Source organism: Danio rerio, chromosome 5 (genome assembly GCF_052040795.2).
Source record: "Danio rerio strain M-AB ecotype USA chromosome 5, GRCz13ab, whole genome shotgun sequence".
NCBI classification, from domain to species: Eukaryota; Metazoa; Chordata; class Actinopteri; order Cypriniformes; family Danionidae; genus Danio; species Danio rerio.
In genome coordinates this window covers 76,900,720-76,925,586 of record NC_141025.1, presented here as the reverse complement: position 1 = coordinate 76,925,586, position 24,867 = coordinate 76,900,720, and the positions used below count along the sequence as shown (strand labels likewise).

At 36.4% G+C, this 24,867-nt stretch overlaps 2 protein-coding genes across 7 annotated transcripts in view; both read left to right on the top strand.

Annotated features, from left to right (window-relative positions):
* Positions 1–11,019, top strand: part of kiss1rb (KISS1 receptor b) — a 360,900-nt gene extending 349,881 nt beyond the window's left edge. Inside the window, exons 1-7 of one of the 6 annotated variants that reach the window (XM_087250835.1) lie at positions 273–780; positions 1,533–1,631; positions 3,069–3,334; positions 3,945–4,069; positions 6,754–6,889; positions 7,270–7,508; positions 10,214–11,019. In XM_087250835.1, the coding sequence (XP_087106961.1) occupies positions 3,091–3,334; positions 3,945–4,069; positions 6,754–6,889; positions 7,270–7,508; positions 10,214–10,564 (1,095 nt within the window). In that variant the 5' untranslated portion in view covers positions 273–780; positions 1,533–1,631; positions 3,069–3,090 and the 3' untranslated portion in view covers positions 10,565–11,019. 6 annotated transcript variants of the gene reach the window in all.
* Positions 11,020–14,195: 3,176 nt separating this feature from the next.
* On the top strand, positions 14,196–17,723 carry zgc:153044. The gene is given in 2 exon segments (NM_001045393.1): positions 14,196–14,240; positions 17,086–17,723. A coding segment is annotated over 1 exon segment (549 nt). The 5' UTR covers positions 14,196–14,240; positions 17,086–17,095; the 3' UTR covers positions 17,645–17,723.
* Positions 17,724–24,867: the final 7,144 nt, after the last annotated feature.

The window sequence follows — 24,867 nt, the reverse complement described above, 5'->3', positions numbered from 1 at the left end:
CGTGCATAATAATCGCAGATTTTTAGTTTGCTTTAAGTGCTCAAAATTGAATATATTATGGAAATCTTATAAAGCCTGTAGAGTTAAAAGGTGCACTTTATGTGCACTTTTAGTGCACTTCTATAAAGTGCTATTTAATAATAGTATATTGATATACAAAACTATATATTTTTAGTACTTAATAATTCCTTACATTCACAGTATATAGCACTTTTTCTGGACACTCAAAGCATTTTACACATTTTTGGAGGAATCTGTTTATCCATTTCCAGTGTGCAGCATCCACCTTGATGAAGCAACGGCAGCCATATTGCGCCAGACCGCAAACCACACACCAGCTGATTGGTGGAGAGGAGATGAAGCCAATTATGGTATGGGGGTGGTTAGGAGGCCATGATGGACAGACACCAGTGGGCAAATTTGGCCAGGACACCTGGGTTAAACCCCTACTCTTTTTAGATGGACATCCTTTAACAGCCACAGAGAGTCAGGACCTCGATTTAACATCTCATCTGAAAGACGGCGCTCACTGAGCAGTATAGAGTCTCCGACTACAACAACCGAGAGAATAAAACACAAGAATTCAACATAGAAGAATAATTAATCCTTAACACATTAGAGCAATCAAGATTCACTTTATTCACCTACGGACCCATGTGAAGCACTTTTATTATGGATGAATTCATTTTATAGGGTTTGTTTTAAACTTTCGAAACCTTTAATGAGCCATTTTTATTCGACTGAAAGAAGAAAGTGATGCACCAATAGGATGCCTTGAGGGTGAGTAAATTGTGGCTAATTTTCATTTTTGGGTGAACTGACCCTTTTTATAAATACACTATAAAGACATCCTTAAATCAACAGTTTTAGTATTACGTAATTATTGTTTTTTCTGTTTTAATTTATTTATGCTTTCAATTGCATTATGGGAGCTTAACCTTTCCTACAACATATTTTGACGTCGAAACGTTGGAAATAGAGACTATATCAGCGGATGCTAATGTCCTGTAATGCAATTTATGCTCGTAAATACACCGAAAACGCCTGTGAATCCAAGAAATATTTAGTTCCATGTAATCAATTTCCTAAATTAAAATACTAGAGTGCTTTCTGTCACTGTATGGGGCTGGTAGGGTGGGTTTTACATTTTCTGTGCTGTAATAGTACGATAATGGGAATGATAATTGTTGTGAAAAGCACCATATATGAACCAAAACAGCAACATTAATAGTAATAATAATAATTATAATATATATAATATATGTAAATATTTATATATATATATATATATATATATATATATATATATATATATATATATATATATATATATATATATAGATGCTAAAAAACAAAAACAAAGCCTGGTGCAGTTTTTTTACTTGATACTAAATAATGCAAATTAATTTAAAAAATAAATTGGAGTATATCAGTTTTTGAAGTGATCTAAAGGTGTTTTGCTCCTCCCGGTGCAGTCCATAAAAAAAATTGCATCACTGCGTGCATGCGTGTGTGTGTGTGTGTGTTCACAGCATTGAAGGAGAAACATCAACAGCTGTGAAACCTTCACACCGGACTACAGTAACATGTTTTAGGAGCAGTGTTTACTTCCTTTTACAGTTTTGAAAGAGGTAAGCTGTTACATTTATGCAAAGCTAGTCCTCAAATGAAGCGTTATATTGCAGAGGAATTACTGTGAATTTATCTTGACAAATCTGCATGATACTGAGTGACAACCGTGTTATTTAATAATAATTATAAGAAATATGCAATAATATTATAATGATAATTGTTGTAATGTTATAGGCAATAGAAGTTGACTGTTGTTATTGCAGGTGTATTTAATGTTAGTTTAGTGTGGCTGGCGTACTACTCAATTATTATTAATATCCAATAAATATGTTTAATTATTTAATTTATTAATGGATTTAATTGTGTGTGTGTGTGTGTGTGTGTGTGTGTGTGTGTGTGTGTGTGTCTGTGTGTGTGTGTGTGTGTGTGTGTGTGTGTGTGTGTGTGTGAGAGCAGTTAAAATATATAAATGCATACTGAATAATAATGATAAACTACATGTATGTAAACTACCTTATGTCACATGTTTACGTTTAGATTGGGGTTTTGTTTAGTTGTTGAATTTAAAAAAACTACATATTTGATCTTATTGCACACATGCTGTATTTGTTCAGAAGATTTATATTAATGTATAATGTACAGTTGAAGTCAGAATTGTTACCCCTCCTGAATTATTATTATCCCCAATTTCTGTTTAATGGAGGGAAGATTGTTTCAGCACATTTCTAATCATAATAGTTTTAATAACTCATCTCTAATAACTGATTTATTTTATCTTTGCCATGATGACAGTAAATAATATTAGACTAGATATTTTTCAAGACACTTCTATACAGCTTAAAGTGACATTTAAAGGCTTCACTTGGTTAATTAGGTTAACTAGGCAGGTTAGGGTAATTAGGCAAGTTATTGTATAATGATGGTTTGTTCTGTAGACTATCGGGGGAAAAATATAGCCTAAAGGGCCTAATAATATTGACCTTAAAATGGCTTTTAAAAAATTAAAATCTGCTTTTATTCTAGCCGAAGTAAAACAAATAAGACTTTCCCCAGAAAAAAAAAATATTATCAGACATTCTGTGAAAATTTCCTGAATCTGTTCAACATCATTTGGTCAATATTTAAAAAATAAAAATAAATTCAAAGGGGGCTAATAATTCTGACTTCAACTGTATTTGCAGATTTATTATAAAACAACATATAGTACCCGATTCGAATGTTATCTTTTGATTGAATGGGCGTTATCAGTGGATATCAGCTGATAGAAATGGGCCAGTAGGGACCTTTTGTGCCTACCGGTAGGCTCAGAAGGCTGTTATCATCCATCCACATGGTTAATCAGCCATACTAATAGAGAAGACTCCAGGTCTGTTTTTGGATTATTGTGACGGTTGGGTTTAGGTTTACCTTTTTTTTTTTTTTTTTTTTTTTTTTTAATAATTGAAAAACAATTCACTTATAATAATTTAGTCTTCTGCTGTGTGTTTTTGTTGCAGGTTATTTCTCGCAGCGAGTCTGATGGCAGAAACTAACAGCACCGGCGATGCTGCAGAGCACATCATGTGCAATTATGACGCAAATATTTATCAGTGCAATCAGACGGATCTGATGAGATTCCAAAGCCCCGTTCCTCTGACCGACACGTGGCTCGTCCCGCTGTTTTTCACTCTTATTATGTTTGTGGGTTTAGTGGGTAACCTAATAGTCATCTATGTGGTCATTAAAAACCAGCAGATGAAGACGGTTACAAACCTCTACATAGGTATAAAGATTATCATATCCTGTTTATACAGTAGAAGTCAGAATTATTAGCCCCCCTGTTTATTTTTTTCCCCATTTTCTGTATAACGGAGAGCAGATTTTTTTCAACACATTTCTAATCATAATAGTTTTAATAACTCATCTCTAATCACAGATTTATTTTATCTTTGTCATGATGACAGTAAATAATATTTTACTAGAAAAATTTCAAGACACTTCTATACAGCTTAAAGTAACATTTAAAGGCTTAGCTAGGTTAATTGGGTTAACTAGGCAGGTTAGGGTAATTAGGCAAGTTATTGTATAACAATGGTTTGTTCTGTAGACTATCGAGAAAAATATATAGCTTAAAGGGGCTAATATTTTGTCTTTAAAATTATGTTTAAAAAATTAAAAACTTCTTTTATTCTAGCCGAAATAAAACAAATAAGACTTTCTCCCGAAGATAAAATAATATCAGACATACTGTGAACATTTCCTTGCTCTGTTAAACATAATTTGGGAAATATTTAAAATAGAAAAAACAATCAAAGCTGGGCTAATAATTCTGACTTCAACTACCGGACACTGTTTATGAGAATAATACATTTGATTTTTGCTTCTCTCCTCAGTTAATCTTGCCACCACTGATATACTTTTCCTGGTTTGTTGCGTTCCCTTCACTGCCACTGTGTACGTTCTTCCTAGCTGGATATTTGGGGATTTTATGTGTCGCTTGGTCAATTATCTGCAACAGGTCAGAGCTTTTTATGGTTGTTTTATTCATCATATACTGCAGGGGAAATGAGTATTGAACACGTCATGGTTTTTTTTCCTGGGAATAATATTTCCGAAGGAGCTGTTGACATGGAGTTAAAGCAGATTTTGGTGAAAACCCAAACAAGACAAACATAAAACAAAACAAATCTGGAAAGTGAGTAATGTGTAATAACAAAATAACAGAAGGAGAAAGTGCTGAACTACTGAATGTGTTTAATACTTTATATTACTTTTTTTTTAGTGCTGCAGCTTAAAGACTCCTCTTATATGGAGAATGAAGTCTCATGCACTGCTCAGGTGTGAATTTCTCACAGACTTCAACAGAGTGTCAAAGTCTTGATGATTCTGTGGGTCTCAACTATCAAATCTGAGCTTTATTTTGTATTCTCTATTGGATTCGGTTCAGGTGATTGGCTGGGCCATTCTTCAGCTTGATTTTCTTTCTCTAAAAGCATCTGACAGCCTCCTTGGCTGTGTTTTGGATCGTTGTCTTGCTGAAATGTCCACCCTGGCTCATCTTCATCCTCCTGCTAATGTAGATGTTGGACTGAAGCAGCTGATATTCATTTACACTGAGGAAGAGCAGAGTAGAACTACTGAGAGATTTCAGCTGCTGTCTGGGCTTTCACTGCTGAACTACACCTCCCTTTCTTAATGTGTTCAATACTTTTTCCCTGCGTCATGTCATTTTAATACTCGTAACTTCGTTTGTAAACTAATTAGATTTGTTTTCTTTGTATATGTGGATTTCTTTGGTGTGAAACCAACATCCGGGGAAAATTTCAAGTCAACAGCACAGAAATACGGTTTCTGAGAAAAATGCATACGTGCAATACTTATTTTCCCCACTGTAAATTTGGCATCTTTGTTAATTCTTAAAGTCTGTGTAAACTGGAACTTAACTTTTACTGAAACTGAAATGGAACATTGAGCTGGGGGCGGGGCTTTCTTTTTGCTTATCATTCTCTTGTAGCAAACTAACAATAAGAGGGGCGTGGCTAAGAATATTGTGAAGCGTCATACTGACGTAAACACAGAAGCCCTGCCCCTCCAAACACAGAAGCGACTGCTCAAGACTTATTAAAGTGCTTTTCCACTGTTGTGCTGAACTGTGCCAAACCGTGCTGTGGTTCCACTGTGGTGCTGCAACAAAGCTCTTTGTAACGTACAAAACGCATCAGTAGTTGGCTTGGTAATGCAATGTAAACACCTCCCTTTTAGATTCTTTCAGTGGATAAACATTGTAAATAGGGAATTCACACAGACTTTAATGGCAAAATGAGTGAGGGAAAAAAGCCAATGTTTACTGTACACTAGTCAACTTTCTGTCAACTCCGACTCTTCGTCATCTGCAGACCGACTTTGACCATCAGCAAATATAATGTCAGAATGTCCAACACAATCTCAGGTTAAAGTGCGAAGCAGTGGCGCAGTAGGTAATGCTGTCGCCTCACAGCAAGAAGGTCGCTGGTTTGAGCCTCGGCTCAGTTGGTGTTTCTGTGTGGAGTTTGCATGTTCTCCCTGCATTCACGAGCGTTTCCTCTGGGTGCTCTGGTTTCCCCCACAGTCCAAAGACATGCGGTACAGGTGAATTGGATAGGCTATACTGTCCGCAGTGTATGAGTTTGTGTGTGTGTGTGTGTGTGGATGTTTCCCAGAGATGGGTTGCGGCTGGAAGGGCATCCGCTTCGTGAAAACTTGCTGGATAAGTTGGCGGTTCATTCCGCTGTGGCGACCCCGGAATAATAAAAGGGACTAAGCCGACAAGACAATGAATGAATGAATTTCACGATAAAACTTACGAAATCAATTCGTAACCTTTTGGTTTGGTGGCTAACTAAAGGCTGATTTATACTTCTGCGTCAAACGCCGCTGACGCATAGCCCTTCGCCGTGGCCGTTGGCATCACTGACGTGCACCTCTCAAAAAATGTAACTACACGTCGCAACGACGCGTAGCGCAAGCTCTGTGATTGGTCGGCTTGGTAGCGCTGACGAGTTTGGGCGGGACCGAGAGCCGCGTGAATGGTGCGAGCCTGATGGAGCGATTGTTTACAAGTGTGGAGTCCCGTGAAGGAGCTCCGGATGGAAAGTTTTGTTTTGTGTTTACCTCATAGTTAAAGTTGTTGCACGTCCGCTGGTTCCTGCCTCAAAATGAGCGAGTTTGAGCCACTTGTACATCCAGGAAGTGTTCAGGAAAAGCAAAAAAAGCAGCGAAGAAACTCGACACAGAGTAACATTTACACCTCACTGCAAACTAGCGTTTCGAAAGTGTTAATGCAGACCAACAGAGACAGCACGCAGAAGTATAAATGCACAGCCACGCGCGTTGCATGCGCCGTGGGTTACGCCGGTCACTTGACGCAGAAGTATAAACCAGGCTTGATACGAATTTATACATTCTCGCTTGTACATTTTAATACGATTTGCTTTTTGATTTTGGTTTAGAGAAATCACCTCCATTTAAAATTTTCGTACGAATAAAATTGTATGAATAGAGAATGGAAATGTGTCACTACAGCGTAACGCATTCGGGACACAAGAGCCCGGTTCACATTGATATTGAGAAAATATACAGGAGGGCTGATAATTCTGACTTCAGCTGTATACATGCTAAATATTTTGACTTTTAAGCAACTTTTTGTTTCTACTGAACTCACAGGTAACAGCTCAGGCGACCTGCATCACTCTGTCCGCGATGAGCGTGGACCGGTTTTACGTGACCGTGTACCCGCTGCAGTCTCTCCATCACCGAACTCCACAGATGGCTCTGTCCGTGTGCACCACCATCTGGATATGTATGAAAATCATCACAGTCTCTTTAAGTAGACAGATTTCATGGATTCTGGATTTTCTTTTCACACCTTGTCGTTAGTTATACACTCGTAGTAATGTGATGCAAATTCGGCCGAAATTTCGATATTGCTAAGCTGTTGCTTAGGTGTTAAAAGTAGTTACTAAGGCATTGGTAGGGGGTTGTTCTAAGTGGTTGCTATATACTATAGTAACTGTAGAATTACCACAACAGGTTAACTCAAGTACTTTACTATAGGATGATTCAAAAGCACTATAGTATTTACTGTAAATTACTATCGTATTTGTCATTTGTGTTGGTTTGCGTAGTTTAGTTTTCACACAGTGTATTGGATGTTGTCAACTGAATGCTTTTTAAACGCAGGTTCTTCACTGCTGTCAGTGCCGATTGCTCTGTATCAGCACACTGAGTCTTCATACTGGTTCGGCCCACAGACGTACTGCACTGAGACCTTTCCTTCGGTCATTCATAAGAGAGTTTACCTCCTTTACTCCTTCTTGGCTGTTTACCTGCTGCCTCTGATCACCATCTGCTTGTGTTACACCTTCATGCTGAAGCGCATGGCGCAGGCCACGGTCCAACCCGTTCAAGGCTGTAACCAGGTAATGCTGCTGCTGTATTTCTGCTTCATTAAAAAAACATATCGAGGTGCCTTTTCAAATGTGGATATTCATTTTCTCATTCATTTTCTTTTCAGGTTAGTCCCTTTATTGATCAGGGGTCACCACATGAACCGCCAACTTCTCCAGCATATGTTTTCACAGCGGATGCCCTTTCCCTTTAAGAATTATAAAAGTCTCATTGTCGATCCCAGTTGTAAGAGCACCAAATAATAACTTCACTTCTAGTTGGTCCTTTGGATGAAGGTGGATTTCTCTGATGAATCATCTGTTGATCTGCATCCCAATCATCACAAATACTGCAGAAGACCTACTGGAGTCCACATGGAGCCAAGATTCTCAGAGAAATCAGTCAAGTTTAGTGAAGGAAAAAATCATGGTTTGGGGTTACATTCAGTATGGGGGCGTCGAGAGATCTGCAGAGTTGATGATCAACATCAACAGCCTGAGGTATCAAGACATTTGTGCTGCCCATTACATTACAAACCACAGGAGAGGGACAATTCTCCAGCAGGATAGCGCTCCTGCTCATACTTCAGCCTCCACATCAAAGCTCCTGAAAGCAAAGAAGGTCAAGCTGCTCCAGGATTGGCCAGCCCAGTCACCAGACATGAACATTATTGAGCATGTCTGGGGTAAGATGAAGGAGGAGGCATTGAAGATGAATCCAAAGAGTCTTGATAAACTCTGGGAGTCCTGTAGGATTGCTTTCTCTGCCATTCCAGATGACTTTATTAATCATTGATTTGAGTCATGTCAGAGATGTATGGATGCAGTCCTCCAAGCTCATGATGGAGTAAGACACAATATTCATTCTGTCTCCAATGATGCAGGACTTTATATTCTATACTGGACATTATTTCTGCTCAGTGACGAGACTTTAGTCTAAGCAAAGTCAGACCTTACTGCCCTAACTAAACCATTAAAAATCAAGGCTTGATCATGTTTTATTGTGGTAAAATAAGCCTTTCCCTTTCATAAAAGCCACTTCTGATACCAAATGATCAACTAGAAGTCAACTTATTACATGTTGTTTCTAAAACTTGGATATATATATATATATATATATATATATATATATATATGTATTACACACACTTGGAACATTTTAAATTGGCAAAACAAATTTTATTTTGGATTAATCGCCTATATATATATATATATATATATATATATATATATATATATATATATATATATATATACACATATATATATATATATATATATATATATACATACACACACACACACACACACAGTTGAAACCAGAAGTTTACATACACTCTAAAAAAGGAACATAACCATTTTTAAAAAAATGTCTGATGGTAAATCATACTAAACGCTTACTATTTTAGATCTGTTAGGATTACCTAAATGATTTATTGCCAGAATAATGAGGGAATTTGTTTTAAATTTTTTTTATTAATTAAAAAAAAGTTTACACACATTTCATTGGTGTTTTTTAGCTTTGCTTTTAAACTGTTTAACTTTGGTCAAATGTTTTGGGTCTCCTTCAACAAGCTTCTCACAATAGTTTGCTGAAATTTTGGCCCATTCCTCCTGACAGAATTGCTGTAACTGAGTCAGGTTTGTAGGCTGTCTTGCTCGCACAAGCTTTTTCAACTCTGCTCACAAATTTTCAATTAGATTGAGCTCAGGGCTTTGTGATGGCCACTCCAAAACATTCACTCTGTTGTCCTTAAAGCACATTTTAACTAATTTGGCAGTATGCTTAGGGTCATGATCTGTTTGGAAGACCCATTTGTTGCCAAGTTTTAATTTTCTGGCTGATGTGTTGAGATGTTGCTTCAGTATTTCTCCATAATGTTCTCTCTTGATGATGCCATCTATGCTGTGAAGTGGACCAGTCCCTCCTGCAGTAAAACAGCCCCACAACATGATGCTGCCGCCCCCTTACTTCACAGTTGGGGTGGTGCTTCTAGGCTTGTAAGGTTTCCCCTTTGTCCTCCAAATGTAGCACTGGTCATTATGGCCAAACAGTTCAGTCTTAGTTCCATCAGACTACAGGACATGTCTCCAACAATTATTCTTTTTTTCCCAGTGTAGTTTAGCAAATCTGGCTTCTCTGTTGATTCTGGCTTGTTGATTTTCCCATTTTGTCACACAAGGAAGCAGAGTGTTTGAGCTTTTCCTTAAATACTATTCTACAGTTGTGCCTCCATTTAACTCGTGTTGTCAATTAACCAATCAGAAACTTCCAAATCCTTGACATCATCATCTGAGCCTTTTCAGAGGCAGAATAATCTTATTGTATGTAGACTTGACTCTCAAGAAAATAAAAGATAATCCTAACTCACCTAAAAGTGAAAGAGTTTAGTCACACATCTGACTTTTTTAATATGGTTATGTGCCTTTTTATACAGTGTATGCAAACTTTTTTCCATTGTATATATGAAGTGTTTAGATGCAAAAACCTCGAAGTGCCGTCTGAAATTTCCATAGAAAATGAGCAGTTTTCTCAGACTCCACTGTTTATGTTGAGCTATTTCATTTCAAAGACCTTTAAAAGAGTGTATTCTTTGCCATAGACATACTGGAGTGCTCCTTTTATATTGTGAACTGGCCTTTTTCAGTGACTCTTGTTAGTTTTAGTTTTATTTTTTCATTCATTGCAAATTTTTCGTTATATTTCAGTAAAAAAAAACACATTTTTTAACCAATAGATTAGTCTGCAGACGTCATCGGAGCGTGCTGAAGCCGTGCGCAGCCGCGTCTCCAGGATGGTAGTGGTGATGGTGCTGCTGTTCCTGCTGTGCTGGGGTCCCATCCAGATCCTGATCCTCCTGCAGGCCTTCTGTGCTGAAGACGTGAGCCGCAGCTACACGCTCTACAAGCTGAAGATCTGGGCGCACGGCATGTCCTACTCCAACTCCTCCATCAACCCCGTCATCTACGCCTTCATGGGGGCCAACTTCAGAAAGGCCTTCAGAAGTGTGTGTCCTCTGATCTTCAAAAGGAGGAGCACCGAGCCGCTCGCCACATATAACAGAGAGATGAACTTTCTTTCATCCTGACCTCTGCTGGAGCGCTCATGGAGGGTTGGAGATTTGACGGATCAAATGGATTGCATTGAGAGCTCTAGAATGTAGAAGTGCGCTAATGTTTGCGATTGTTTTAGAGCTTCTGATTCAGTTGTCTATGGGAGAAATGACTATTTAGGAGTAACGAACGTCAGAAAACAGTCAAACTACTTGCTCTACAAACAAGTGTGTTCATGACTAGACTTAAAAAGGAGAATAATATAATATGAAACTTTCAATTTGCAACATCAAGCAGCAGAACGAGCTGTTTTTAACGTCTAGAAATCAATGGAAGTGAATGAGAGCGGAGATCTACAACCAAAGTGAATCCAATGGCTGCGCATGCTTTTAGGTGAAGAATAAGGTCAATATAGTGTCAACAAAAACACAGTACACAATAAATGCACTATATAAATACACATTACATTACAGATACACATTATAAAAAATATTGATGCTTTAAAGGGGACCTATTATTTAAAAATCAGATTTATAAGAGGTTTAAACACTGTTGTGGTGCAACAATGGGCCCTATCATACACCCGGCGCAGTGTGGCGCAAGGCGTGGCGCAGTAGTCTTTTGGTAGTTTCAGCTTGGCGCAAGAGTCATTTTGAGGCGTTGCGCTACGCTGTTTAAATAGCAAATGCATTAGCGCTCATTTGTGCGCCCATAGGCGTTCTGGTCTAAAAAGGGAGGCGTTCTGAGGCGGACCGCTGGCGCGTTGCTATTTTGAGAAACTATAAAAGATTTTTCATTAGACCAAAACTAACCCGTCTAAACTCCAGCGCAGAGTTGCGCCTCGCTTACACACTGCTTAATACACAAAAGAGAGCAATAGGCAAATATCTTTACATATGAAAAAATGTAAATATTAAGGATATATATAGGATATAATAAGAATAGATATAGGATATAAATATAAAGGATTAAAATATTACAAAACATATTATTTTCTAGCCTACATAAATATGAAAAATCACTGCTTTTATGTCTTCTTCATCTCGGGAGGCTTTTAAGTTCATTCATAACAATTTGCTTCTGTATAATGTTATTATTATTAGCAGTATTATTTATTACATCCATATTTATATTTGTTTTATTAAAAACAAGCTTAGATTTGCCCACCTGTCAGGTTTTAGACCATATGGGGCACAGCATGTGTGTTTGGATATAACTCAGGTTTTTAACTTCATTATTATTGTTCATTTATTTGTTTGCTGGAAATTAGAACTGAATTTAGAAATAGTTTTGAAACGAATATTTGCGCTTAACAAACGAAATTAATTATTTATAGACTAATTGATGTCTGTGCGTAAAGGTTTCCCTATCCAAGAGCGAATGTGAAAGTGATCCATTATCTCTCATTCTCACGCAGTAGATGCTCTGTTTAACTGTTTTCTGTTAAAAACTGTTCACTGTTTGCTTGTGAAATGCTCATTTTTTCCACTTAGACTTACTTTGCTTCCTGTAAATAGCGAATGCGCTCTTGGCGTGACGCAGCTGACTCTTAAAGGGAATAGGAGATGAGACTCTAATTGGTTTATTCTCAAAACACACCTATAACTCATTAAGAAAATAAACTCAACCCTTTTAGCCCATGCGCCTTGGCGCAAAGCGGATTTTCCCGTCCTTAAATTAGCAAAAATGCGTTCTGACGCCCTGAAAGCGTTAATTAATTAATTAATTCTATTTTTTATAGAATAATAGAATACAATTTATAAAAACAGTCTGCAGAAACACTTTGATTGACATTCTCCCTTTGCACGTGTCATGGGAGTGGAAAAGCCCCGCCTACTAGTGACCATCCTTCCATAAACAGCAGCCCCGAGTGAGAAGCAGCCGTCCGCCATTAGAGTTTTCTTCTGTTTACATTTTCAGTTTTCACAGAGATAACATTAGTCCTTTTTTGAATCTGCCTCTATGCTGATGCACAGGCGTTTTGTAGCTCCGCCCTCTTTTGAAAATCTCATTTGCATTTAAAACGACAGTCGCCAAAAGGACACAATTTGGATTAAGCCTAATACTGCGTTCACACCAGACAAACATGAAGCGCCAAGCGCCAGTGATTTATGTTAAATCAATACAAAGACACGAATATACATCCTGTGGCGCAATACGCGTGAATTAGGCGGCACTAATGACACTGTTTGCACAAATGAATCAGCGCGAGTTGAGCATTTTTCATGTTTGATGCCTTTCACAAGTGTACTCAAGTTGAAAATCTGAAGTTCAGCGGACATTATAACCAATGTTATATGTTAACCAATCACAAGCTTTCTCTTGTGGGGGGGGGGGGGGGGGGGGTGATTATGACGTAGCATCTGCAGATGGTGTCCTGAGGGGAAATCCTCCTGCCGACACTGGACAACAGCTCATCAGACTGGGCTCAGCATAGTCGGAAGCATTGTTGGAAACTTCCATTATACAGGTACAGTTTCTGGAGCAGTTGATGAGCTTGGTGCACCTCTAAAAGGATCTAGTGGACTCGGACACGATGCCGAACGAATCTACACTGTTCCTTCCTAAAGCACATAAACACAGCTATTCTCTCAATAAAAGCCATGTTAGCCATTTAGCAATGAAGCTAAAGTCACCGGGCAGACAGAAGCCCTGCCCATTATGCGAATCCGCATATATTGTGAAGTGAATTTGACGCACGAATAAGGAAACTCAAAATGTTCACGCGTCTATTCGCACGTGTCACGTCTGGTGTGAACACAGCATTAAAGGAGCCATTTATAAAACATTATTTATAGGGTATTTTGAGCTGAAACTTTACACTCTAGGGCCATCAGAGACTTATTTCACATCTTGTGTATATTAAGTCCCCTTAAAGCTCTCAATTAAATCAAATTAACTTCTTAAGTCATGTCAAATTAGAGTCTTCGACAGCCAATCCGAATTAAACGTTCAACAGACCTGTTTATCTAACGTACAAGTGTCAATAAATGTCTCTAAATGTGAGCTCTTTGCTATTTTGGACACTCTACAGATGAATGTTGAGTTTAATCAAGTGTATACTGTGAAAATATATAGCCTAAATGTGATTGGTCACTTTATTTTGATGGCCCGTTTGTTGAATTTAAGTTACTTTGCATCTACATGCAAACTAGTTCTCATTAGATTATAAGTAGACTGTTAGGTTGGGGTTAGTGTAAGTTGACATGTACTTGCAACGTTAGTTAAATGTCTGCTGAAGGATCAGTATCAACAGATATTAAGCAGACAGTCTGCTAATACTCAAATGGACCATCAAGATAAAGTGTTACCATGCGCAAATCTGAGTGTTTCTTAACAAACATGATGCTAAGTACATGTAATATTGTGCACTTAAATGCACAGAGAAACATTTATGGTACAATTAATTCTATATTTATGTCATTTTTTATTGCAGCTGTCATTATGCTTAACTGTAAATAATCATTTGTTATGAAAAACTTGCAGTTTAATACACTAAAAATGACGTTAACTGCAATACTGACTTATTACTATCACAAAAGCATGTATGTCTACAATTTTATGCAATATACCAAATAATAGAGAGAGCTTGCGATTGTATTGCAGTGTCTATTTCTCTTGGTAACGGCAGGAGGCGCTGTGTGCGCGCACTAGTGTTGCAGCCGCCTTTAGTAACAGAAGAAGAGTTCTTCAACTGACGGCTGCGTACAAGTGAGTGACAATATTACATTGTTTTAACTCTATTTTGTAGTTATACCCTGTTTATAAGCGCTTAAGTCACAGTTGAACAGTATTCTGTTAAAATGTGCCGCAAAGTATTTGTAGATAAACTGTCGTTTGGCGGATTTAGACGATAAACTACACAAACAATATATTTCTCGTGTGGATGCAGGATTGTGACGCTCCTCCTGGTCGTTCAGTTTTCATAATTAACAGCATTAATAATTATAAATCAGTGCTTTATAGACTTGAACTTTGCTGAAGTGTTAATGTAAAAAGTAAAACATTATTCAGTTTATTCCGTTGTAATCTATAAGTTAGTTATCACGTTACTATTTCAGTGCTCATAATTATGGTAATGATTAGAGCCTACAGATAATATTGCAGTAATTTGATCATATTTTACAGTTTTGTCGATCCAAAACATTGGCTTTCTGTCTCTCTATCCATCCATTTTTCTATCTATCTATCTATCTATCTATCTATCTATCTATCTATCTATCTATCTATCTATCTATCTATCTGTCCTCCCATCCATTCATTCATTCATCTGTCTGTCTGTCCATCAATCCTTTATCCACCCTTACACCCACCCATCCATTCTTAATCTATCCATCCATCCCTCCATCAATCTATCCTTTGTACATTCATCCATCTGTCCTCCATCCATCTAAGTATCTTTTTATCTATCCTCCCATCCATCCGTTCATCTGTCTTTCCATCCATTAATCCTTTATCCACCCTTACACCCACCCATCCGTTCAATATCTGTCTACCCATCCATCCATCTATCAATCTATCCTTTGTCCATCCATCCATCAATCTATACTCCATCCATCCATCTATCAACTTATGGTTGTCCTTTATCCATACATCCATCCATAAATCTATCCTCTATTCTTTTTTCATCTATTCATACCTTATATCTTTCCTTTATGCAGTTTTATCTATAAATCCATCTTTCATTTGTCGTATATCCATCCATCCATGCTTTCTTCCATCCATCAATCTATCCTTCATCCATCCATCAACTTTTTGATGTCCTTTATCCATCCATTCATCCATCCATAAATCTGTTCTTTATCCATCTATCCATTCTTTATCCTTTATGCATTCTTTATCTATCAATCTATCCTTTATCCTTCATCCATCCATTTATGCATCCATCTATTTATTTTTCTTACTCCATTCATCCTTATTTATTCATCTATCCATCCATCCTTCATTTATCGTATATCTATAATTCATCCATTCATCCTTTCTTTAGTGATCTATTCATCCTTTATCCATCCATCCATCCATCCTTTATCTATTCATCCTTTATCTAGTTATTCATTCATTCATTCATCCATCCATCCATCCTTAATGCATACATCCATTCATTCTTCTTTTATCCATCCATCATTCATCCATCCATCCTTTTTCCTTCCATTTTCAACCCTCCTTTATCCATCCATCCATTCATCCTTTATCTATTCATTCTTTATCTTTCTATTCATCCATCCACCATCTATCCATCATTTATCCATCTTTCTTTTATCCACCCATCCATTCATCCTTTATCTATTCATTCTTTATCTTTCTATTCATCCATCCATCCACCATCTATCCATCATTTATCCATCCTTCTTTTATTCACCCATCCTTTCTTTATCCATCCTTTCATCCTTCGTTTATCCATCCATCCATCTATGCCTTTTCCATCCATCCTTTGTTTATTCATCCTTTATCCATCCATCCATCCATCCATCCATTTATCCCTTATCCATCCATCCATCCTTTGTTTATTCATCCTTTATCCATCCATCCATCCATCCATCCATCCATTTATCCCTTTTCCATCCATCCATCCATCCTTTGTTTATTCATCCTTTATCCATCCATCCATCCATCCATTTATCCCTTTTCCATCCATCCTTTATTTATTCATCTTTTATCCATCCATCCATCCATCTATCCATTTTCCATGCATCCATCCTTTGTTTATTCATCCTTTATCCATCCATCCATCCTTCCATCTATCCCTTTCCATCCATCCATCCTTTGTTTATTCATCCTTTATCCATCCATCCATCCATCCATCTATCCCTTTTCCATGCATCCATCCTTTGTTTATTCATCCTTTATCCATCCATCCATCCATCCATCCATCCATCCATCCATCCATCCATCCATCTATCCCTTTTCATCCATCCATCCTTTGTTTATTCATCCTTTATCCATCCATCCATCCATCCATCCATCCATTTATCCCTTTTCCATCCATCCTTTATCCATCCATCCACCCACCCACACACCCACCCACCCACGCATTCATCCATTCTTTGTTTATTCATCCTTTATCCATCCCTCCATCCATCTATCCCTTTTCCATCCATCCATCCTTTGTTTATTCATCCTTTATCCATCCATCCATCCCTTTTCCATCCATCCTTTATTTATTCATCTTTTATCCATCCATCAATCAATCCATCCATCCATCCATCCATCCATCCCTTTTCCATCCATCCATCCATCCATCCATCCTTTGTTTATTCATCCTTCATCCATCCATCTATCCCTTTTCCATCCATCCATCCATCCTTTATTTATTCGTCCTTTATCCATCCATCCATCCATCCATCAGTTTATCCATCTTCTATCCATTCATCCCTTATTCCTTCATCTTTTATCCTTCATCCATTCTTTGTCCATTCATCCTTTAACCATCCATTATTCATCCAGCCATCCTTTATCCGTCTATCCATCTGTTCAGACAGTTAAGCAACATCCCTGTAACCGTTCATATCATAACAGCATATGATTTTGAGTGTTTATGATTGTCTTATTTCCCCAGTCTTGGCAGGATGTCATCAGGAAGCTCCTCCAGTCTCGGCGGCTTTGCTCAGGTCACAGATCATCTGTTCATCGGCACCAGCAAGACGGCGAGCGACTCCCGCATCCTCCAGTCTCTCCACATCACCTGCATCATCAACTCCACCCAGAACACACACAGCAGCGACACACACCTGCAGTCAGCACACTACATGCAGATCCCTGTCCCCGATGACCCCAGCTGCAGACTGAGTGAGTATTTCCACAGTGTTTCTGATAAGATCCAGCAGGTGAGCGAGGAGCGCGGCCGTGTGCTGCTTCACTGTAATGCAGGAGTGAGTCGCTCGGCGTCTCTGTGCTTGGCGTTTCTGATCAAACACCACCGCCTGACGCTCAGAGAAGCTCATCAGATGCTCAAAGCTAAAAGACCAATCATCAGGCCAAACAATGGCTTCTGGAGTCAGCTCGTGGAGTTTGAGTTATCAATACACGGGAGAAACACTGTCAGGATGATCGACTCGCCTGTCGGGATTATTCCGGATTTATACGAGAGGGAAACTAGAGGATTGATTCCACTTTAGGAAGGGACTTGTTGGTGTATTTGTATTTTTGTTAATGTTGATGTTATGCAATAAATGGCCAGTAGATGGCAGAATAATATTGAGTATGGCAGGAGGTTTTATTTATTAAAGGGTTAGTTCACTATTTAATAAAAGGATTAAAATTATATCATTTTCCTACAAGTTTTTTTAATTATTCATTTTTTATTTTACTGTACCAATTTTAATAGGTAATAAAAAATTAAGCCATTTATATATATTTTTGGATATATATATATATATGAATCTTGTATTTTGCTCATCATTAACTTACATAAATTTAGCTGCTGGGCTTCATAATAATTTCTGAAAATGCATAAATATATTACATTTCAGATTTATACGAGTGAAAAACTAGAGGATTGAATCCACTTTAGGAACTGAGTTGTTAGTTTGGTGTGTTTGCGTTTCTGTTGATTCAGTAAATGTTGATATAATAAATGGCCAGTAGATGGCAGAATAATATAGAGTATTGCAGCAGGATTTAATTATTAAAGGGTTTGTTCACTCGAAAAAATCAATAAGGTAATTTTCAAACCAGTTATATATATATTTTTTTATATTATTTAGATTTTTTTTTATAATTATGCCAGCTTTAATATTGATTAAAACTTTAATCGTTTTTATTTATTTTAATATATCATCCAAATTTATATTTAAAAAAAAAACTGCCATGTACATTTACTGGTCATTAAATGATAATAAACCCACCTTTTAGGCTCTAATAATTCCTGAAAATACATTAATTATACATATATATATATATATATATATATATATATATATATATATATATATATATATATAAATATATATATATATATATATATATATATATATATATATATATATATATATATATATATATATATATATACTGTATTTATATGTATGTATTTATCCATTTATTTATTTCAGATTTAAATGAGAGGGAAACTAGAGGATTGATTCCACTTCACGAAAGTACTTGATGGTTTAATGTGTTTGTGTTTCTGTTAATTTTGATGTTATGCCAGCAGCATACGGCAGCAGGTTTTAATTATTAAAGGGATAGTTAACCAAAAATTACAAGTATGTTACGAATACTTTTATTACTATTCGGCTGCTTTTCTTTATTAGTATGGTAAATTTTATAGTTAACTAAAACTAAAACCATTTTTATTTACTTGAATATGTCATTAAAAAAATACTTAAGATATGAAAAAAAAATCGTAAATTTTTTTTATTTACATTTACCCACTTGTATGTGTGTGTGTGTGTGTGTGTGTGTGTGTGTATATATATATTTATTTATTTATTTATTTATTTATTATTATTGTCTATTTATTTATTTTTTTCCAAATTTATATGAGATAGTTTGAAAACTTTTTTTAATCTGTTGATTTTTATTTTTATTATTATTATTTATTTTGGTAACTTTAACAGTGATTTAGGCTAAAAGTTTTTATTTATTTGAGTATATCAAAAAATTATATATTTTAAAATAGTCCATTAATTAAATAATTATAAACTCACATTTTAGGCTCCATAATAATTCCTGAAAATACATAAATGCATTTGATTTCAGATTTGTATGAGATTTATATTTATATAATTCAGTTAATTGGTGTTAATTTTTAATGTTATGCAATAAATGAGCAGTAGATGGCAGAATAATATTGAATCCGGCAGCAGGTTTTAATTATTAAAGGGTTAGTTCACTCAAAAATTTTAATTAGGTCAGTTTCAAACCAATTTTAATTCTATACATTTCAGTTTAAATGAGAGAGAATCTAGAGGATTGATTCTACTTTAGGAAGTGAATTGTTAGGTTGGTGTGTTTGTGTTTCATTGACACTTTTATTTAATAAATTGGGTTTTTGTTGGTATTCAATAAATCACCGAAAGACCGCAGAATAATTATTTGTATTGCAACTTTAATAGTTAGTAAAATATAAAACTGTTTATTTAATACTTGCATAATAAACTCACCTAACTCAAACTAGTGTGTTTGTGTTTCTCTTCATTTAGTAAATTGGCATAGATTTTGATGTTATGCAATAAATGGCCAGAAGATGGCAGAAATATTTGCGTATGGCAGCAGGTTTTAATTTTTAAAGAGGTAGTTCACTAAAAAAATAAAACTTCTGTCATCATTTACTAACCCTTCACCTATTCCAAAACAGTTTGAGATTTTTTTTTTATTCTGTTGAACTCAAATGAAGTCGGTAACCATTGGCTTCCACAGTAATTTATTTATTTCCTACTATGGGAGTCAATTGTTACCGGTTTTCAACATTCTTCAAAATATCTTCTCTTGTGTTTAACAGAAGTAAAAAAGCATAAAGGTTTCAAAAGTAAGTGCTCATTTTTGGTTGTGATTATCTCTTAAAAATAGCTTAATCAACAAATTAGGTGTAGTAATAATAATAATAATAATAGTATATAATAATAGTATATAATATATAATAAAGGATGTAAGATTAATTCTTAGTTGGGCACAGAGTTTTAGTTAATTTTTGTATTTTTGTATCTTATATGATTTATATATCATCTTTGTCTTTTTGCCAAACTTCATCTAATTTGCTGTTTTAAATGAACGAAAATGGCCAAAACAAAGTTATCTCAAGTGGAAAAGTTATTACTATTAATAAACTCACTGAAAATACTAAAATAGCTCTGGGCACATATAGAAATGCAACAAAAATGTCTGTATAATTCAGAATTAAATAGTTGAAAATCACTGATAATATTAATGGCATTTTTTAAAATTCTAAAGCAGTAAAGATTATTCTCTATATGTTCAAAATGGATATGCACATATAACATTTACATGAACTTCACACATCCACTGAAAGTATCATTGGAACAGATAAAAGCATTGAGCAATGCACTGAACAGGGTAAGACAAATAAAGTTAGCCCAGTGTCCCATATATTTGTTAATTAATATCAAATTCTGAGATTTTTAATATGGTTTGAGTCCTCTAATAGTTTATGAACCTGCATGTCCAACATTTTTGTGGCTTCACCAAGAATGTTTTTGATCCGACAATATCTTTCAGCAAAAGCATTTTCTTTGGTGCCTAAAAGACAAATACCTTCAGTGAACAGAAAACAACAACAGCGCAAATCTGCTCTGACCACTTCAGCTGGAATATTGCATTGAGAGCCCAATAATGTTTGCAATGCAAAAAAACAAAATAAAACATGATTTCTTTCCCCATAACATTAGTGCTCTTCTAAATTACTGAAATTAAATGGGCAATTCTTACTGGTTATTCTTCTATATCTAATGATCTATTGTTGTTTATGCATTTTATTGTGTGTAAATGTTATTAAATGTTTTCATATTTGCTTAAAGTTATTTTTGTGTATTGTGTTATTGATGGAGTTTTTTGGCTTCGGTTTTAGTCTTCAATGCTTTTGTAGAGATGGAAAATACACTCAGCGGCCACTTTATTAGGTACACCTTACTAGCACCAGGTTGGACCCACTTTTGCCTTCAGAACTGCCTTAATCCTTTGTGGCGTAGATTCAACAAGGTGCTAGAAATATTCCTCAGAGATTTTGCTCCATATTGATATGATAGCATCACACAGTTGCTGCAGATTTGTCGGCTGCACATGCATGATGCCAATCTCCCGTTCCACAAATCTGCTCTATTGGATTGAGATCTGGTGACTGTGGAGGCCATTTGAGTACAGTGAACTCATTGTCATGTTCAAAAAGTCAGTCTGAGAGGATTCACGCTTTGACATGGTGTGTTATCCTGCTGGAAGCAACCATCAGAAGATGAGTACACTGTGCTCATAAAGGGATGGACATGGTCCGCAACAATACTCAGAAATTTGTTAATGAGCAGTTGGAGGCGACGTGGTGGTGCAGTGGGTAGCACGTTCAGCTGGGTCAGTTGGCATTTCTGTGTGGAGTTTGCATGTTCTGAGAGTGTAGGAATGTTTCCCAGTGATGGGTTGCAGCTGGAAGGGCATCCCCTGCTTAAAATATGCGCTGAATAAGTTGGCGGTTCATTCCACTGTGGCGACCCCGGATTAATAAAGGGACTAAGATGAAAAAAAAATGAAATGAATGAATGATACAATATAAATGGATCATGCAGACATATGTAACACCAGTACAATTAAATAAATACAATAAAAACATTCCAGATATATGTACAAAATGTTTGGAAGCTAGAGGAACCTTGTTTCACTGTATTTGGCAGTGCACTAAAATTAAATTATTTTAGGAAGAGGTGAGAGTTATATGTGAAAAAATTATTTAAAAACAAATCCTCCTCGACCCAAAGCTTTTTTTGCTAGGTTTATAGCCAGAGGACTTAAACTATAGTAGAAGCGAACAAGTATTTATAGACCTCAGCTTGCTTTATGCTAAAAGATGTGTAGCTTTGCTATGGACAAGGATGCAAAGACCAAATGCTACTCAATGGATAAGACAAATGTTGTCAAGTCTGCCATTAGAAAATATAACTTATATACTAAAAGCTAAACAACGTGTATTTGAAAACATATGGAGTCCTTTCATTAGTTATATCAAAGAGGTTGAATTGGAAGAAGTTGATGAATGATTTTTGATGGATAATGCAGTTGCAGCTTTATAGTTTTGCATTAATACATTATTTAATATATATTTGCTGTGCCTAGTACTCAGTATGATTATAATTGTCATGTTGGAGTAGATTACCATTATTGAAAAAAAGAGGAGCAGTTTTATTTTTATTTATTTATTTTTGTTGTTTGTTTGCTCGTTTGTTTGTTGTTTGCTTTTAGTTTTTATTATAAATATATATATATATATATCCTTATATTTTGCATAATTTGTAAATGCAACAAGGTTATTATTGTTGTAAAATGTTTGCAAAATGTTGTATTTCAATGTGTACAAACTGAAAACGAAAAATAAAAATATTATGGAAAAAAAAAAAGAAATAAATGAATGAGCAGTTGGAGAGGTGTACCTAATAAAGTGGCCAGTGAGGGTAGATCTTTTGTACAGTATAACACAGTGGCTCTCAAACTGTGGTACGTGTACCACTAGTGGTACGCAGGCTTCCTTCTAGTGGTACGCAGAGGAATGAAATATGTCAAGTACATGCTACACACATTTTACAATTTATCAAAAATGATGTATATAATATGCCATATATGACATATAGCCTATATTTCTGAGGTAATCTGCCACGTTTTTTTTTTTTAACTGCAGAGTTGTAGCTGCTTTACTGGGCCTGCTATGCCTCTGTATTTTAATACTGCTCATTGTGGTGGTACTTGAAGAGACAATTATTTTCTGAGGTGGTACTTGATGAAAAAAAGTTGGAGAACCACTGGTATAACAGAAATGATCCGACGAGATGATATGGTGTTTTCCTAGCCACAGGAATGTGTGTATTGCCACCTCTGGATTTTATGGACACGTGTTGGAAATTCACACACCCTGTTGGTGAATATTTGTTATGTGGCAACGCAGCATTAAAGTTTGCTTCCTTCTCTCGGCTTTCTTGAGTGTGTTTAAGGTCTTGTGTTTCTGCAGGGCATTGTTCAAATATTCCACGCCCGGGCTGGAAATGGCAGAAAGCTGCGCGGGGATTTCCTCCTTCCTGAATTGTTGAAGATCAAGCCTCAGTGCTTTTCTATTGTCTTGTTTTCGCACAGGCTGAAAGTTATAAAACTGGTTGCCATTGTTTTGGTGCAGATTAATTCAGGTTAGGTTTATTTGTACAGCGCTTTTTACAGTGCTACTTTACTTTTACTTGTAGCGGGTTGGACCCCCTTTTGCCTTCAGAACTGCCTTAATCCATCATGGCAGAGATTTAACAAGCTACTGGAAATATTCCTCAGAGATTTTGCTCCATATTGACATGATAGCATCACACAGTTGCTGCAGATTTGTCGGCTGCACATTCATGATGCCAATCTCCCGTTCCACCACATCCCAAAGGAGCTCTATTGGATTGAGATCTGGTGACTGTGGAGGCCATTTGAGTCCAGTGAACTCATTGTCATATTCAAGAAAGCAGTCTGAGATGATTCTTGAAACTTTAGACAATGATTACTGTTTTAAAGCAGCTTTACAAAAGGTGCACATTATTACATTATAATCAAGTTATTATATACAGACTATTGCATCATATACAATTTTAATAGCATATAGGTGATGCCTATTAATACATGTTTAATGTAGTGTATTTGCATATTAAGTGTATGGGTTGTCCTCAAAGTCCTCGGTAGTTGGCATGATGTCTTCACAGGCCTTGGATCACATCAGTGACTCAGTCTCTAGAGCCACAGGTGTCAAACTCAGTTCCTAAAGGGCCGCAGCTCTGCACAGTTTAGTTCCAACCCTAATTAAACACACCTGATCAAACTAATTGAGTCCTTCAGGCTTGTTTGAAACCTACAGGTAAGTGTGTTGGAGCAGGGTTGGAACTAAACTGTGCAGGGCTGCGGCCCTCCAGGAATTGAGTTTGACACCCCTGCTGTAGTCTAGAGACTGAGGAGTCATTGATGAGATCCAGTCTAGAGGCCTCGGGATGAGTAGTACTCCCACCCTTAGAATAAAGACAATGAATAGCGTGTCTGCTGTTCATAGTGTATTTAAACAATAGGTATTAAATTTCAATGCAGAAATAAAGCTCTATAAATGAAATAAGAGTTGAATAACCGAACATAAGTATTTCTAACAAAATGTCTGGTGCATTAAGACAGGAGGAGTGTGTCCTACTGGTGGTTTGTCAAGCCCACTCATCTGCATCGAGCACACTCATGCATCATACTGGTATGTGATGGACTGGGGGGAGTGTGTCTGAGCCTCACTCTCATTATCAGGAAGGCTGTTCCAGAGTTTAGGAGCCATAAATGAGAAGGCTCGACCTCCTTTAGTGGAGTTTTCTATTCTGGGTACTACCAGAAGCCCTGAGTTTTGATCTTAAAGAGCGGGTTGGGTTACAGTTATTACAGTACACTAAAAAACCCTAATAAGTTGACTGAACTAAATTAATTGAGTAAACATCATTTAGGAAATACTTAAAAGAAGAAGAAAAAAATTCGAAGGGGGCTAATAATTTTGACTTCAAGTGGTTTGTTCTGTGGACAATTGTAAAAATAATGTTTCTAAAAGGGCTAATAATATTAACATCAGCAATTTTATATATATTTTTTAGAAATTTTTTTTAGTATTCCAGCTGATCTAAAAGACTTTGTCTAAAAG